Source organism: Pleurodeles waltl, chromosome 11 (genome assembly GCF_031143425.1).
Source record: "Pleurodeles waltl isolate 20211129_DDA chromosome 11, aPleWal1.hap1.20221129, whole genome shotgun sequence".
NCBI classification, from domain to species: Eukaryota; Metazoa; Chordata; class Amphibia; order Caudata; family Salamandridae; genus Pleurodeles; species Pleurodeles waltl.
Window position 1 is genome coordinate 884,206,203 of NC_090450.1, and position 16,971 is coordinate 884,223,173.

The window sequence follows — 16,971 nt, forward strand, 5'->3', positions numbered from 1 at the left end:
TTTTTTTTTTTTGGCCAATGTCAGGACACCCTTCGGGGTAGCAGTACACTTAAGATCTATTTTATTTCATTTCAAAACGCATTGGCTCAAATGGAGGTGCAATCAAGCTAGTACTTAAGCTATTAAAATGAGGTCTGAACATCTCCAGAAAAGGATGTACGACTAGCATCCTTAAGAGACTGCATTCCATGGCCTTCAGCTGATAAAGCCAAGCCGGAATACACTGGTAAATAAGTTGCATTGATCAGGTGTAACACTTTTTTTTTTTTTTTTTTTTTTAAGTGCTTTACATGGGCTGTGGAATGTCCTGTCTGCCTTTGAAGATATCGGGCAACTAAACTTTTTATCCTTGCCAAATTGTAATGTGTTGTTAGCGACCTCACCATTCATGCAACTTTGAGAAAGTTAACAATACACAAAGCTTAAGACTTCATAATCCATACTGTTTAAATGGAGTGTCTTATTGTGCACCTTGTTCCTGGCTTGTATTTTCTGTAGAGAGAGAGACACACACGGAGAGGAACATGTTTATAAAAGTGTGAGGAACACAGTGACTTATTCTAATCTCACCAGTTTGAAAGGAGTATCACGTGGAGCATGTGCACTTCCAGGTTACGCAAATTTCTCTGACTGGGGGAAGCCGCTTGCATAACGGCCTTTACCATCTAATCCACTGTGAATAACCTCTTGACCACTGCTGCAGTATTGAGTTGTTTGAGGACTTTTGAACGTAACAATGAGTCATATAAAAGCAACAATAGTTCACTGAGACAACATATATCAAGAAGATAAAATTTGCATTATATTCCTGTCACATACTTCTGACAGATACTGCTACTTCCAGATTCCTCACCTGTAGAAGAATAACAGGACTCAGACTGGATACAAAAACGTCACAGCTCTCAAGTCGCCAGTAGGGGCACTGGTGTCGAGAATTACATCGGATAACATCACCAAAGCCACACAGCTTCCACCTCAGTTCTGTTTTTTCCACGTGGATCCAGTGTTTGCTCTCTCCTGAGGATCGTGAGTTTTCCTCCCAGAAATTTCTGTTCAGTGCAGTACAAATGCCCAACCCCCCCCAAAAGCACTCAAGCCATGTAGGGACTGCAAAAGTCAGATGTCAATTGCTAATACCCATTACATCTTCCTTTTGGAGTCAAGGTTCAGACCATGACTCCTGTTGCAGATAATCCTGCCTCAGCATGCATATGAAAGCCATCCAGGCAAGTGCGGCCAACATATTCGTGGCCTGGACTCACAATGACATGCGCAGCTGTTGTCGTTGCAGGCCACACTCCAGGTCTCCATCCTCATATTCATCAAGCAAGCAGAGTAAGCACAAAACACAAGAGGCACGGTAAAGTTTGGTCTCCCAAAGGCCCTCAGTCTCCCACAAGATCTTCATCCTCAGAATAAAAGTTAGTTGTTTAGGAGCCGGTAGACCCTCCTTTGAGCAGTCTGTGCCTCAAAAGGACTCAGCCCCAGAGCCACCTCGATTGCTCTCTACACCGCCACTAGTGTTCCTTAGTCCTCCAGCACCAGTTTCATTATTCCCAGAATTCCTGGCACTGGCAACTTCCTACCCAGAGTTCCTGGTGCCAGGCTCAGACCCAGCACCATTCCTGAATGCCATGTATAACATCTTTGCTTGAGCCAAAGCAGCCTCTGACACGCCCATGGTGCCTTACGACCTTTGTATGATTATGTATTGATCACCCAACACCGATGCCATGCAGCTATGTTCCTATCAAAACAGTGCTGGTTCCTCTATCCCCCACATAACACCACAGCCATCCACATTGTTGCTGGCGCCACCCCGACCCCACCAGTGACACCAAACAACCCACGGTCACCTCTCCAGCACTGGACACTGATTCATCCGTGCCGCCTCTCCTCCTTTCCCAGAATCAGTACCCCATAATCGGTCAGCAAGAGAGGCCCAGAGGCTCAGAAGAAGAATACAGGCAGGAAATACCTGACCTTTTTGGATCGGGCTCTGATCCTCTGTATCTTTATGCCTACAGTGATGATGGTGGAGGAGAACAATCTTATGAGCTGGGAGGACTATCAACAATTTTATGAGCTTGCAGGTCTGTCATCGGCCAGTGGATTGGGCACCTCCTCACTTTTCAACAGGGTATCCTACCACTGAAGTGATGTCCTTCCATTCAGTGGTTAAAAAAAAAAAAAATCTCCTGTGGTGCTGGAGCTGCAACTTCCAAAGATGGACATAAAGACAAATGCCCTCACCGAAGTAGTCTTCCCATCCACATGTACGTCAGAACCCTTTTTTGCCCTTCAACAAGGCTTTGCTGTATCATGGCAGCCTGAGAGCCCACGTCAGCTCCAGCGCTTAAAAGGCTGGTGGCAAGGCGCGACTGCAATGCACCAGATCCTCTGTTTCTTTCTGCACACCAGTTGCCAGAAAGCCTGGTCATGTACGCATCCTGCTCCACTGGACAATTGACCTGCACCTTCTCTTTTGTTCCTTCAGACAGGGAGTCACAATGTCTAGCAGCGGGCAGCATGGTGCTCAAGTCCCTCAAGGCAACTTCTCTCCTAGACAAATATACCCAGGTCTTATGGGACATGGCTCAGCTGGTCATCCTCTGCTCCCTGGAGAGCATGAGAGCCCATTTTCAGGAAGCTGTGAGAGCCAGACAAAATACATCCACTCACATAATAAATTCTGGCTTGGACATTGCCACGATTTAGAGGGCATGGAATAGGAATTTTCGGTTTTCTTACTTACATTGCAGTAGGTTTTCCTGAACCAAGATGTCTTTAAGGTAGTATTAAAAGGGTTCATCTGATCTATCTTGAGCAACAAGGATATGGGTGTTATCTGTATAGTTTGTGACACTGCAATCCTATGTTCAGTTGGTGAAAGAAAATGGCATGTATGTAGCTACTGTAGCAATACATCAAGAGGGTGTGGACATAAAGTATGAAGGGCAGCAAAAGAGAGGGGCCTATTTTAATGACTGTGCATCAATTAGTCAAAAATCATTTAAACAACTTTATTTCATTGGCTTCTTATTCTGCTGCGTAAACCTAGCCAGCACAACAAGGTGGTTGAATATGTCAAATGCTACAGGCAAGAATGCCTACGTGTCCTTGGTCTGTAATTTGCTGGATGTTGTTTGTAAAGTTCAGTAAAGAGGTCAACACACAGTTTGAGTCAGTGTATTATTACAGCGGTGATGCAACCTTTTTCACAGTGAGTTTTCCCACAAGTATGAATACAAAGATCGTTCTATAGCTGCTTGGCTTCAAGGTGCACAAATAGGAATTTTAAGTAGGGACGGTGTAGTCGCATGATCGAAAGAGCATTGCAGTGCACCTTGGTGTAATAATTCATTGGTAAGGCTGGTTATAAAAGAGTTGGGGGGGGTTAGTCAGAAGTATCCATCAAGGTGCAGGATCTAATTATCTGAAAGCTTTACTTAAAGCTAGTTTCTTCCTACTTCTGGTTGCCATCACTTTAGGAGTGTGGCGGAATTTATAATTTGCCAGATGCAGCCTTCACTTTCTTCCTCTACATATCATGCTACAGGTTACACAAAGGTTGGCTGGTCTTTTAAGTAGACCGTGGCAAAGTTTGGGAATTCCTCAATTTCACAAGATGTAAAATTTGTGAAATTTATTGAAGTCATACACTGTAATTTCACATAACTTTACTCAAATGTGCATCTCATGCTATAAAGATACAAGAGGAAGACCGGTTCATCCACACAATCTCTAACCAGAGACATCTACTCCAGAATTAGTCACCCTTTGGTATTTTTCACGCAAGGCGCGTGTAAAATGTTAAAAAAGGTGGACATTCTAATTACATTTTACACAAATGTAAAATGTAATACAATTCTCAGGGAATTTCAAAAATTTAAAAATGTGGTGAGAAAAATTTTATGCGATTTCACCCAGTCATACTTATAAACGTGGCCACTTTTAGAGTTTCATACACATGGGATTTGATGTATGTGGAATCCTATAGAGCACAAACAAACCTCCTCTGCACTGTGCTTGGGTTTGTAATAATTTTGTAGCTAGCTGCAGCATTAGAGGGGGCTCTTGCAACAAGCATTGGCAAAGCCAATAGGTCGCAACTTTAAGTAAGTATAGGATTTGCCAATGTTTTTTAAGCCCTGCTGTATAGCACCATGGCAGTTGGGCATCATGGCTATTAAATTAAATTACGAAAAAAAAAACAACAAAAAAAAAACAACAACTCTAACACGGCTGCCATGACATTTGTAGGCATGCATACGCATTCAATATGCACACCTACAAAAGGATTTGCTAGCTATTTTTTTCTTAATGAAATCAGTGGGTTGCGGGGTGAAGGGGTGATGCAACCTGGGGGACGGAGCAGTGAAGCAATAAAAGGAGGAGAAACACATGAATGAGAGAGGGCACAAGTTAGCCACTTTACTTTGACAGCTAAAGGTGTCATGTTCGGATGATACCATCAAGTGAAAGGCCCAATGTTTGTCTTTTGCAGGAACTGCAATGCAAGCCTTAAACAGTCACGGTGGCTCGGAAAACACATTACACCTTTGTGTTAATATACTCCTTGGTAAAGACAGCAAGAGTCGAGACAAAAAAAAAAAAAAGGGAGGGCCTTTTTTAACAAGTCCCCCATCTTAAAAAAAAAAAAAAAACTATATACTGGTTAAGTATGGAGTACTTACACAACCACGAGTTTCAACCTCCATACCACAGGTTGCTAAAAAACACAGGTTAGCTGCTTGTTAACACCCCAGCATCTGGTTTACAAGCTTTGAGTGCACAGCAATCAATGTACAAATCACATGCTTGAACACGTTAAATCTTGAAATCGGCCTTTGTTACCAAAGATAAGACTCACAGACCTACAACGTTTTAGAGGTTCACAGACAAAATGTTTTCTTCGAAAGGAGGTAAAACCAACCATACCGTTTTTCCTTTCACCCACTCTGTAGCCAATGAGCTTGAAGCAATTGCAGATCCACACCCAAACGTTTTAAACTTGGCATCAACAATTTTCCCATCGTTGTTCACTTCAATCTAAATGGGTAGAAGCACCACAAAAGGAAACAAAACAGGTTTATTAGCTATGGATGCACCTGATGACCAACTTACTCTAGGCACATTTTAAATTATGCAGAACAGTGAATACCGATGTATCCCAAGTATTAATTGTGATGTAAAATGTGCTTAACACTGAATCACTGGTGTGTAGTGCTCTCATTTATTAGTTTGGAGCACTGTCCAACTCCACACACAATTGAAAATGTATTCACACATTCGTGGGACGCCCATTTCTTTTAATATGTATCAGGAGGTAGTAAATTTCAAAATACCAATCACTCGCACAATTTAAGTTTGCTAGTTCAAGCGAGGTAATACATCCGTCCATGTAAATATTATGTATCCTCCCACAAAATGCTTGAAAACGTGAAATGGTAATTCCCCCTGCTTATACAGTAAACTGGCATTACCAAGAGAGATTTTCCATCTTTGAGTACAGATTATAATCATGACTAAGATGAATTACGTTAAAATGTATTTTATGATATGAAAGTGAATAAACTATGAAAGACCTAGTTGAAGTATGTAGTGCCTTTGTTTATAAACTAAATGGTATGATATTTGCCCCGAGAAACCAATTTCAAATTCTGTGAAATGCGTTTCCAAGGCCAAACGTAAATATTAAACACTTTGAATTATCAAATAAAAAAAATCTGATTAAACTCAAACTGTGTGACAGACTGATATTACTGGTATTTTGAAGTTTGATCCACTCTGTGAGTCTATGAAAACGTATTTTTGCAATCAAGTGGCTTTATCACTTTATAGCTGGCTAATGTTGTGCACATCCTTGATTGGTGCAGCACAAACTTCCAGGTTTAAACAAAGATAAACTACTCTAAAGGAGGTAGAGCTGCCTGTCTGGTGAAGTAGGAAAACTGAGCTACCTCCACACTTACAGATTTAAAAAAAAAAAAGGTTCCCAGTGGATGACTCAATAAAGAGTTAGGCCCTCATTACAACTTCGGCAGATGGAAACGCCCGTACACCGAAGCCATGCGGTCAGAAAACCACCAGTGCAATGACCTGCCAAGGGCTATTAAGAGTTTCCTGCTGGGTGAGAGGGCACAAACAGAGTTCCACTAACCTCCAGTTAGGTCTCAGTAAATTAAACCTAGCTCAACCCTTGGTAGCTTGGCAACGAGCAACAAGGCTTAACTTAGGAGACAAAGTGTAAAGCATTCAAATATCACAAAACAGTAATTAAATAAAACACAGGAATCAATTGAAAAATCCAAAATCAATTTATAAAAATAGATTATATTTTTATCTTTCAAATGACATCAAAACGAATAAAATCGGATAAGGGGAACCGGAGATATGAATTTCTAAAGAATTGATGCTTTCTAGCGCATAGAAGCAACTAGCGCTCAAAGGGTTAAAAAAGGTCACACTGGAAAGGAACAAAGTCCAGAGTTCAGGCCACCCGCGAGGTAACACTGTCACACTTACTTTCAGAAGTGTTTGATTCAGGAAAGTGGTCCACAGCACCAGCCAAGGGTTCGGAGGCTTTGGTGTGCCTCTTGGGGTCTGGGACTACAACTCCCACAATGCACCTCTTCAACTTATGGAGTTGCTCCAAACTTCTGGATCTTCTTCCAGAGGTCCTTTTTGTGTCCTTGAAGTGTCCACAACTTAATCCAAGGGTCCAGAAGCTCCGAGTTGCTCCTTGGGGCTAAAATTCCCAGAATGCACCTGGTCAGAATCCTCAAATGGCCACTGGTCAGCTGGGCTCTGCTTGCAGGACTTGATGCAGGGGACTCTGGGCAGCTCCTTTGTACCTGTAGCAAACAGGGAGTCCCTTCTTGAAGCAGTAGAAGACGGGTAAAGTCCTTTTAGTGGTGAAGCCCAAGTGTGCAGCTGGTACAGTCCTCCAGAGTGCAGTGTCCAGGTGCAGTGTCCAGGTGCAGGTCAGGGGTCCAGCAGGGCAGTCCTCCTCCTCCTGTAGTTCTTCCTTATTGGAATCCGATAGGGATCTGAGGTGTGGGTGCAGGTCTGCCAGTTTTATCACTGCTCCTGGTTGAAAAACCGGGTGGGTCCTGGTTCTCCAATCAGGTGCAGGGTCCTTTCCCCTGTGATGACCACTTCTTGGGAAGTGTGGCAAAAATCAATCCCAGGGAGCAACATTCCTCAAAAATCCATCATGGCTGAAAGTGATTTTTGGAGGTTACATCTGGCATAGCCCCCAAAAGTCCAGCTAAGGGAATGTCGTGGGCTAGAGTTAGGAGGAACTTTCTGTACTCCTGAGGAATCACCAATCTCCTGGCAGCTCCAGGTTTTGGATCCCTTGCTTCAGTGTACAAGAGGTTGTCCTCCCAGTAAACTCTGTGAGAGTCACTGACATCCCCATTTGCTTGTTTGACAGCTTGCTGCCTTAGACCCTCTAGTGTGGGACAGGTATGCTGTGCCACACTCAGCTCCTCCCTGGCAGGCCCCCCTTCACCCAAAAGCTCAGCAGTGCCTGCTTCCAGCTCCTCTGGTGTAGGTTCTGCACAGGGTGGAAATTCTTCTTCCTCAGAAGTAGAATCTACTGTAGAGGGAGGGATAGTAGGTAGTGATTTACTTCTACTAACCCTAGCTTTAGGGAGCACTTGGTCCATTCTTCCAGGATCCAATTCACCCTGTCCTTTTTGCTTTTTGGCCTGAGCCCTGGTTAAAGCAAAAATATGCCCTGGAATGCCCAGCATTGCTGCATGAGCCTCCAACTACACATCTGACCAAGCTGATGTCTCTAAATAATTTCCTAGTAGACAGTCTACAGGTAAATCTGAGGCAACCACAACTTTCTTTGGACTAGTAACCCCCCCACCCCCCCTTAGTTGAGATTTACAACAGCCATGGTGTGGCTAAGTGTGTTGTTATGAGCATCGGTTAATTGGTACTGGTGACCAAGTAGGTGTTGTTCAGGGTGGACCAGCTTCTCTATTACCATGGTAACACTGGCACCTGTGTCCCTGTAGGCCTGAACCTCAACACCATTTATTAGGGGTAGTTGCTTGTACTTATCCATGTTAAGGGGACAAGCAACCAAGGTGGCTAAATCAATAGCCCCCTCAGAGACTAACACAACCTCGGTGGTCTCCCTAACAAGACCAACCCAAACTAAGTTACCAAAAGTGAGCCCAGCTACTCCCTTGGATTGGCTATTTGTAGGTTTGCTCGCACCACCACTGCTATTACTAGGGGCACTAGGTGTAGCAGCAGGGGTTGCAGTGGTAGGAGGCTTGGTGCTTTTCTTTGGACAACTGGGATCTGTTGTCCAATGGCCTTTTATTTTACATAAATAGCACCATGGTTTCTTTTCTTTGTTTTGATTTGATTTGAAGAGGATTTGGACCCACCACCCCCACCAGAGTGTTTTTGTGGGCCTGATGAAGACTCATTTTTAGATTTGTCCCCACCCTTGTCAGAAGACTTACCATCCTTCTTCTTGCCATCTTTGTCACCCCCTGTATGAACTTTTCTGTTCACCCTTGTTCTGACCCATTTGTCTGCCTTCTTTCCCAATTCTTGGGGAGAGGTCAGATCAGAGTCTACCAGGTACTGGTGTAACATATCAGACACACAATTATTAAGTATATGCTCTCTCAGGATTAAGTTATACAGGCTTTCATAGTCAGAAACTTTACTGCCATGTAACCACCCCTCCAAGGCCTTCACTGAATGGTCTACAAAGTCTACCCAGTCTTGTGAAGACTCCTTTTTTGTTTCTCTGAACTTCATCCTGTACTGTTCAGTGGTTAAGCCATAACCATCTAGGAGTGCATTCTTAAGAACTTTGAAATCATTGGCCTCCCTTTCTTTTACAGTAAGGAGCCTATCCCTACCCTTTCCACTGAAAGATAGCCATAGGATAGCAGCCCACTGCCTTTGAGGGACATCCTGTACAACACAGGCCCTCTCAAGTGCAGCAAACCACTTGTTAATGTCATCCCCCTCCTTGTAAGGGGGAACTATCTTGTGCAGATTCCTAGAATCATGCTCTTTTGCAGGATGACTTTTTGGAATACTGCTGCTGCCACCATGGGTTTCTAAACCCAATTTCTGTCTTTCTCTTTCTATCTCTAAGGACTGCCTATCTAAATCCAGCTGTTGCTTCTTGAGCTTCAGCCTGGATTGTTCCACTCTCAATCTATTGAGCTCCCTTTCTAACACTCTGTCACCAGGGTGGGGGGGGTGGGGCATGTCTTGAAACAGAAGAATGGTGAGAATGAACAGAAGGAGACCTGGCCCTAACAGATGTCACACTAACATTCTGGCCTACAGAAGTGATACTTCTACTGTGATGAGAAACAACACTCTTACTGTGATGTGAATTCACATCAGTACCAGCCATGCTAGGTGGCTTGCTAAGGGGCAGGTTGGAAAGATTCCCTCCCATCTCTTTTGCTAGGGGTGCCCCAGAATCGGAGTGGGAACCATCAGCTAATTTCTCACCAGAAGTACCAACAAAAGTCTTGTCTTGTTCAACTAGCATGTTAACTAATAGTTCTCTAGAGGGATTCTTCCCTACCCCTAATCCTCTTTCTACACAGAGACTCCTTGCTGCCTTCCAGCTAAGGTGACCATAAGCAGTCTTGGACAGATCAACAGTTTGGCCTGTGCCAGACATTATAGAAAGTCTTTAAGGGATAGAAAAAGAAAGAAAACGTTTTTTAGAACTTTTTAAAGAACAGGAAAAAAACTTTTTAAACTTTAAGAACTTTTTGAAAGTTTAGAGGTACTTTTCAGCACTTAGTAAAGAAGTGAGAGAAGAAAAGCAAAACTTTTTGGTTAGGTGTACATACACTGAACTTGTTTTTGTATATTTTTCTCGTATGAAAAGTGCAATGACAAAAGTGGTAAGTAGTTGCAAAGTACTAATCCCACCGCTGCACAACCAATGTAGGAGGCTGGACTGGCTTGTAGTGAGTACCAAGGGGTACTTACACCTTGCACCAGGCCCAGGTATCCCTTATTAGTGTAGAGGGGTGTCTAGCAGCTTAGGCTGATAGAAAAGGTAGCTTAGCAGAGCAGCTTAGGCTGAACTAGGAGACGAGTGAAGCTCCTACAGTACCACTAGTATCATATGCACAATATCATAAGAAAACACAATACACAGATATACTAAAAATAAAGGTACTTTCTTTTTATGACAATATGCCAAAGTATCTCAGTGAGTACCCTCAGTATGAGGATAGCAAATATACACAAGATATATGTACACAATACCAAAATATGCAGTAATAGCAATAGAAAACAGTGCAAACAATGTATAGTCACAATAGAATGCAATGGGGGCACATAGGGATAGGGGCAACACAAACCATATACTCTAGTAGTGGAATGCGAACCACGAATGGACCCCAAACCTATGTGACCTTGTAGAGGGTCGCTGGGACTGTAAGAAAACAGTGAGGGTTAGAAAAATAGCCCACCCCAAGACCCTGAAAAGTGGGTGCAAAGTGCACCTAAGTTCCCCAAAGAGCACAGAAGTCGTGATAGGGGAATTCTGCAGGAAAGACCAACACCAGCAATGCAACAACGATGGATTTCCAGACGAGAGTACCTGTGGAACAAGGGGACCAAGTCCAAAAGTCACGATCAAGTCGAGAGTGGGCAAATGCCCAGGAAATGCCAGCTGTGGGTGCAAAGAAGCTGCCACCGGATGGTAGAAGCAGAGGATTCTGCACGAACGACAAGGGCTAGAAAGTTCCACTTTGGAGGATGGATGTCCCACGTCGTGAAGAGTCGTGCAGAAGTGTTTTCCCGCAGAAAGACCGCAAACAAGCCTTGCTAGCGGCAAGGGTCGCGGTTAGGGTTTTTGGATGCTGCTGTGGCCCAGGAGGGACCAGGATGTCGCCAACTGCGTGAGGAGACAGAGGGGGCGCCCAGCAAGAGAAGGAGCCCACTCAGAAGCAAGCAGCACCCGCAGAAGTGCCGGAACAGGCACTACGAAGTGGAGTGAATCGGTGCTCACCCGAAGTTGCACAAGAGAGTCCCACGCCACCGGAGGACAACTCAGGAGGTCGTGCAATGCAGGTTAGAGTGCCGGGGACCCAGGCTTGGCTGTGCACAAAGGAAATCCTCGGTGAGTGCACAGGAGCCGGAGTAGCTGCAAAAGACGCGGTTCTCAGCAATGCAGTCTGGCGTGGGGAGGCAAGGACTTACCTCCACCAAACTTGGACTGAAGAGTCACTGGACTGTGGGAGTCACTTGGACAGAGTTGCTGAGTTCAAGGGACCTCGCTCGTCGTGCTGAGAGGAGACCCAGAGGACTGGTGATGCAGTTCTTTGGTGACTTCGGTTGCAGGGGGAAGATTCCGTCGACCCACAGGAGATTTCTTCGGAGCTTCTAGTGTAGAGAGGAGGCAGACTACCCCCACAGCATGCACCACCAGGAAAACAGTCGAGAAGGCGGCAGGATCAGCGTTACAAGGTCGCAGTAGTCGTCGTTGCTACTTTGTTGCAGTTTTGCAGGCTTCCAGCACGGTCAGCAGTCGATTCCTTGGCAGAAGGTGAAGAGAGAGATGCAGAGGAACTCTGATGAGCTCTTGCATTCGTTATCTAAGGAATTCCCCAAAGCAGAGACCCTAAATAGCCAGAAAAGGAGGTTTGGCTACTTAGGAGAGAGGATAGGCTAGCAACACCTGAAGGAGCCTATCAGAAGGAGTCTCTGACGTCACCTGCTGGCACTGGCCACTCAGAGCAGTCCAGTGTGCCAGCAGCACCTCTGTTTCCAAGATGGCAGAGGTCTGGAGCACACTGGAGGAGCTCTGGGCACCTCCCAGGGGAGGTACAGGTCAGGGGAGTGGTCACTCCCCTTTCCTTTGTCCAGTTTCGCGCCAGAGCAGGGCTGAGGGATCCCTGAACCGGTGTAGACTGGCTTATGCAGAGATGGGCACCATCTGTGCCCATCAAAGCATTTCCAGAGGCTGGGGGAGGCTACTCCTCCCCAACCATGACACCTTATTCCAAAGGAAGAGGGTGTAACACCCGCTCTCTGAGGAAGTCCTTTGTTCTGCCTTCCTGGGCCAAGCCTGGCTGGACCCCAGGAGGACAGAAACCTGTCTGAGGGGTTGGCAGCAGCAGCAGCTGCAGTGAAACCCCGGGAAAAGCAGTTTTGGCAGTACCTGGGTCTGTGCTAGAGACCCGGGGAATCATGGGATTGTCTCCCCAATACCAGGATGGCATTGGTGGGGCAATTCCATGATCTTAGACATGTTACATGGCCATATTCGGAGTTACCATTGTGTAGCTACACATAGGTAGTGACCTATGTGTAGTGCACGCGTGTAATGGTGTCCCCGCACTCACTAAGTCCGGGGAATTGGCCCTGAACAATGTGGGGGCACCTTGGCTAGTGCCAGGGTGCCCACACACTAAGTAACTTAGCACCCAACCTTTACCAGGTAAAGGTTAGACATATAGGTGACTTATAAGTTACTTAAGTGCAGTGTAAAATGGCTGTGAAATAACGTGGACGTTATTTCACTCAGGCTGCAGTGGCAGGCCTGTGTAAGAATTGTCAGAGCTACCTATGGGTGGCAAAAGAAATGCTGCATCCCATAGGGATCTCCTGGAACCCCAATACCCTGGGTACCTCAGTACCATATACTAGGGAATTATAAGGGTGTTCTAGTATGCCAATGTAAATTGGTAAAATTGGTCACTAGCCTGTTAGTGACAATTTGGAAAGATATGAGAGAGCTGAGAACTGAGGTTCTGATTAGCAGAGCCTCAGTGAGACAGTTAGTCATAACACAGGTAACACATACAGGGCACACTTATGAGCACTGGGGCCCTGGCTGGCAGGGTCCCAGTGACACATACAACTAAAACAACATATATACAGTGAAATATGGGGGTAACATGCCAGGCAAGATGGTACTTTCCTACACCTGGGTTTGCAGGATTTGAGGGTTTTGCTGGGTAGCTTCAAATGTCCTTCCCTGCCTTTGAAGGCCAGTTTGGCAGCCCTCCCTATTCCTGCTTCACAATCTGCTGAGGGGAGATCTCCTCCCCCAGGCACATCTCTGTGTGGGGCCAGGCCACTTCACACCTTGTCAAGGCAGCCTGGCCAGGCTGCCAGAGGCTGGCCAATCAGAGCACAGCAGCAAAAACATTGCAAGGCTGAAGTTGGCAACTTTTCAGATAAAGTTTAAAACTCTTTAACTGAACAAGTTATATTAAATCCAACAACTGGTTGTGGAATTTATTATAACAATTAATTTGATACCAAACTTGTGGTATCTGTTACTTAAGGGGACTTTTAAAATTAAAATAAAGTCTCCCCATTCTAGCCTATAGAGGTAATTCACTACAATGAGGGGAAAAACAAATGTGGCTGTTTTACCTCACCAGGGCTTATAAAACTATTTTTATAAGGTCCCTGCTTATAGTTAAGGTAGTTTAAGACTTTGGAACTACTTTTAATTCCAAAGTCAAATTTGCATGTAACTTTAATTTAAAATCAGCCAGCAAGGCAGGCCTGCCTTTAAAATGACACTGGGCACCTTAGCAGTGCACCTATGGGTAGGTTGACTTAGCCAATTATAATTAGCCTAATTTGCATACTGAGTTTACACAGAGCACAGGTCCTGGGACTGGTTAGCAGTACCCAGGGCACCATCAGAGTCAGGAAAACACCAGCAAAAAGTGGAAAATGGGGGCAAAAAGTTAGGGGGCCTCTGCAATCAGCCCTGTTCTCTCAGATTAAGCAAAAACCCATACGAATACTTAAGGACTTACCCATAAGGGCAACAGGATGTTTGGATTCAGTGCAGGTCTAGTTGCCACTTGGCAGCTGGGCAGTTGCAGGAAAAGGCCTCTTGTACCTGCTTGTGTCCCTGTGGCCTTAACAGGAGGTTAGTCTTATGATCACCAGAGTCCACTTTTGGTCCTGGGTGCAAGAGGAAGAGCAGGTCCACTCTTCCAGGCTCTCATCTGGCCTCAGACAGGAGGTTCAGTTCTCTTCTTAACTTCCACAGGTCCATGAATGATTTCAAGTGAGTGCCTGGAGATGCCACATTTATGCATGGCACGTTCTAGTGGGTGAGAATGACCCCAGGGATTGTCCTGACCATTGGGGTAAGGTTTCCCAGGGCTAACCCTACCCACTTTGGGCAATTTCAAGAGGGTCAACTTCTTCAGCCACGCTAAATTTGAGCTCGGACGGCTGGGGATGTGTGTGGAGGCTATACTATGATAATCCTAGTGTCCTCCCACATCTAAAACAAAAAATCCAGTTTTAGACAAACCCTGTATTTCCAACAAACTCAGAGGCAAAAGTCTAGTAAAATTAAAGATTAACTTTTAACAAACAAACAGTGGATATATACAAAGTAATTTTGGCATTTGGTTTCCCTCCATTGGAGTGTGTCCCAAATGTTATATGTAAAAACTCAGCAAGATGTTACACTTAAGCATGATTTAAAACTCTAATGTCAAAGACAACGCTCACAGCCCCACCTTGGTGGTCACTCTAAATCAGTTCCGAGGCAACTCTCCCTCTCACTGGGGTTGGTGCATGGATGACTAGAAGGACAAAAGGGGATGGAGGCTCAGATGTGAGCTACATCTGCATGAGACAGGGGAGGCTCCTTTGAAATGCACCAAAGGTTTGGGCACATCCCCCAGGCCATACTGCCAAAGGGAGGCCAACACCTCCCCACATCACAAGCCCGTTGTACCTGTCTTGAAAGCACTTGAACCCTCACCACAAGGAAGCCATGAAGCTTCTAGGTGGTGACAGTTGAATACTTACAGAAAGGTTTCCAGAGGCTTTAGGGAGGCAAAGATAAGTGTTCTAAAGCAGACAACATTTTACATTATACTGGATTTTAGCTATTAAGAAAAGAAAAAGAAAAACTTGAAATATTCTCTAGCTGTTGCCAATCTGAAATTAGTATTATATGGTATATTATGTACTCCAGCATTTCCCTATGGAAGCAGCCACCCGTGTACAGTAAAAATAGCTATTTCACTGTAAGGACATATGGAATATTAAACTTTTACATTTTGCACTTTAAAATACCATACACCCTCTCTGCAGGCAATGGAGTTAACTTTAGGGGAGAGTTATTATTTAAAAGGAAAGTTTAGGCCAGTCATAAAAGTTTATATTTTGACAGGTAGCATTTGCGGTTAGCTATGCTACATCATTAGACCTACAGGCATACTTTATTCTGTCACTGTAGTGGCAGATATAAGGTGTGCTGCAGTCCATTGGTGACATCTGACTTACAAAGTTGCGGTACAATGTGGGTCCCATAAGTTTAGGGCTTATAGGTACGTAAAATGTGCCAACCAGGAGGCTACTAATTTTACCAGGTTAAAAGGAGAATCACAAGTACTTCACTACTAGTTTCAGGGGTCATGTGCACACAGTTCTATATCCAGCAAAGACAGATTTCCGCAAAAAAGGCCAAAACAATTGGGGTGATCCTGCAGAAAGGGCAGATTTCGAACAAGTAAAAGACTTTGTAAATATGAAGGAACTTGAAATTAAAAGACAAAAAATTAAGTTTGTGTCTTTATCTTGATTTGTGAGAGAAACACAAGTACAGCAAAAGGAATCTAGTATGGATGATTGATGGCCTCAACTAAAGTTCTTGTATGTGCCTCAAAATGAGAGTGCATAAAAAGCAAAGAAGGTAAAGTGGTACGCTCAGTCTTTTAGAACTGCTTAGGCGGGTGTCCCGGTTTCCAGCAGTGATTCAGAAGGGGGACATAAAAGTCAAAGGTTAAGAACAAATGACAGACTACTCTTGTAAAGAGCACAGCAAACTGGCAACAATGACTAACAAGGGAAAACAAAGCCGACTGCCTGTTTAAGAAACAGACTTCAGTCTGATGCATACAAAAATCGCCATTATACATTCCTTCATAAAACTGAAGCCAAAACACAAGGTCAAAAGGGTGAGTACTTTAGTTTTTGACATTATTGTGTACTGTATGTATTATGAGCATTTCATTAGTAAACACAATGGAACTAATTCCAGGGAGTGAGATATACTAAGACAAACCTATGAAGAAAAAAAAAAAAGAATTAACAAAGCTTTGGCTTTTCAAACAAAACAAAAAAAGGTGCCGCTGCTGTTTGAAAAACATTTCTGTTTTCATTAGATTCAAATATGATCCTAGGAGAACTAAAGGAGAAGCTAAGCAACATTTGTACATGCAGATTCAACATGTGGATACGGAATGTGAATGATAAGCTATATTTTTCCCTGGGGCAAATTACTTCATCTGAGGAGACAACCCTTACAACACTCCCATTGAACAAGAGGAATACTCTCTCTCATTCTTTCCAGCCATAAAATACGCTTACTCCTCTCCCTAGCCTTCAAATGTAGTTAACACTTGTCCTTGACAAAATTAAACTGGTGAATTTTTTACCGAGTAGGACTCAACCTCCAAGAGGCACAAGAACACTCACAAGGTTGTGAGCTTCTAGATGATCACTTATTTCTAGCAAAGGTATTGGAAACGTATCTCTTACGTTTACATTAGCAATTAAACTATACTGCCCGTCAGGTAGTTTGGCTTCTTTACTATTTTAAATGGCAAATAAAAATTACTTTTTCTTATGACACAGTATTTACGTACACACTCAATTCACACATTCCTTACAACACAACAAAATATAAACTGAATGTTCACGTGAGATTTTGAACAAATGTTCATTAGACCTATGAAAAATAAGCTACCTTGTGTTTCATCGCCTTTCGAGAAGGACATTCAAGGTTTGAAAAGACACTTAAGAACGCAAACAAAGGAGAAGACTGGCAAGCTAGTTTGGTTTATAGGAATTTGAAAATGGAGTTATATACAAGAGAAAATAAAGAAAGAAATAATTGTAAATTCAAACGAGAAACATTATTTCCTTATGTAGTGCACAAGGCTTGTCAAAGAA

The 16,971-nt window shown here is 43.9% G+C and overlaps 1 protein-coding gene across 1 annotated transcript in view; it reads right to left on the reverse strand.

Annotated features, from left to right (window-relative positions):
• Positions 1–16,971, reverse strand: part of ISCU (iron-sulfur cluster assembly enzyme) — a 59,620-nt gene that overhangs the window by 30,294 nt on the left and 12,355 nt on the right. Inside the window, exon 3 of the mRNA XM_069214785.1 lies at positions 4,942–5,052. Coding sequence (XP_069070886.1) covers positions 4,942–5,052 — 111 coding nt within the window. The remainder of the gene's footprint in view (positions 1–4,941; positions 5,053–16,971) is intronic.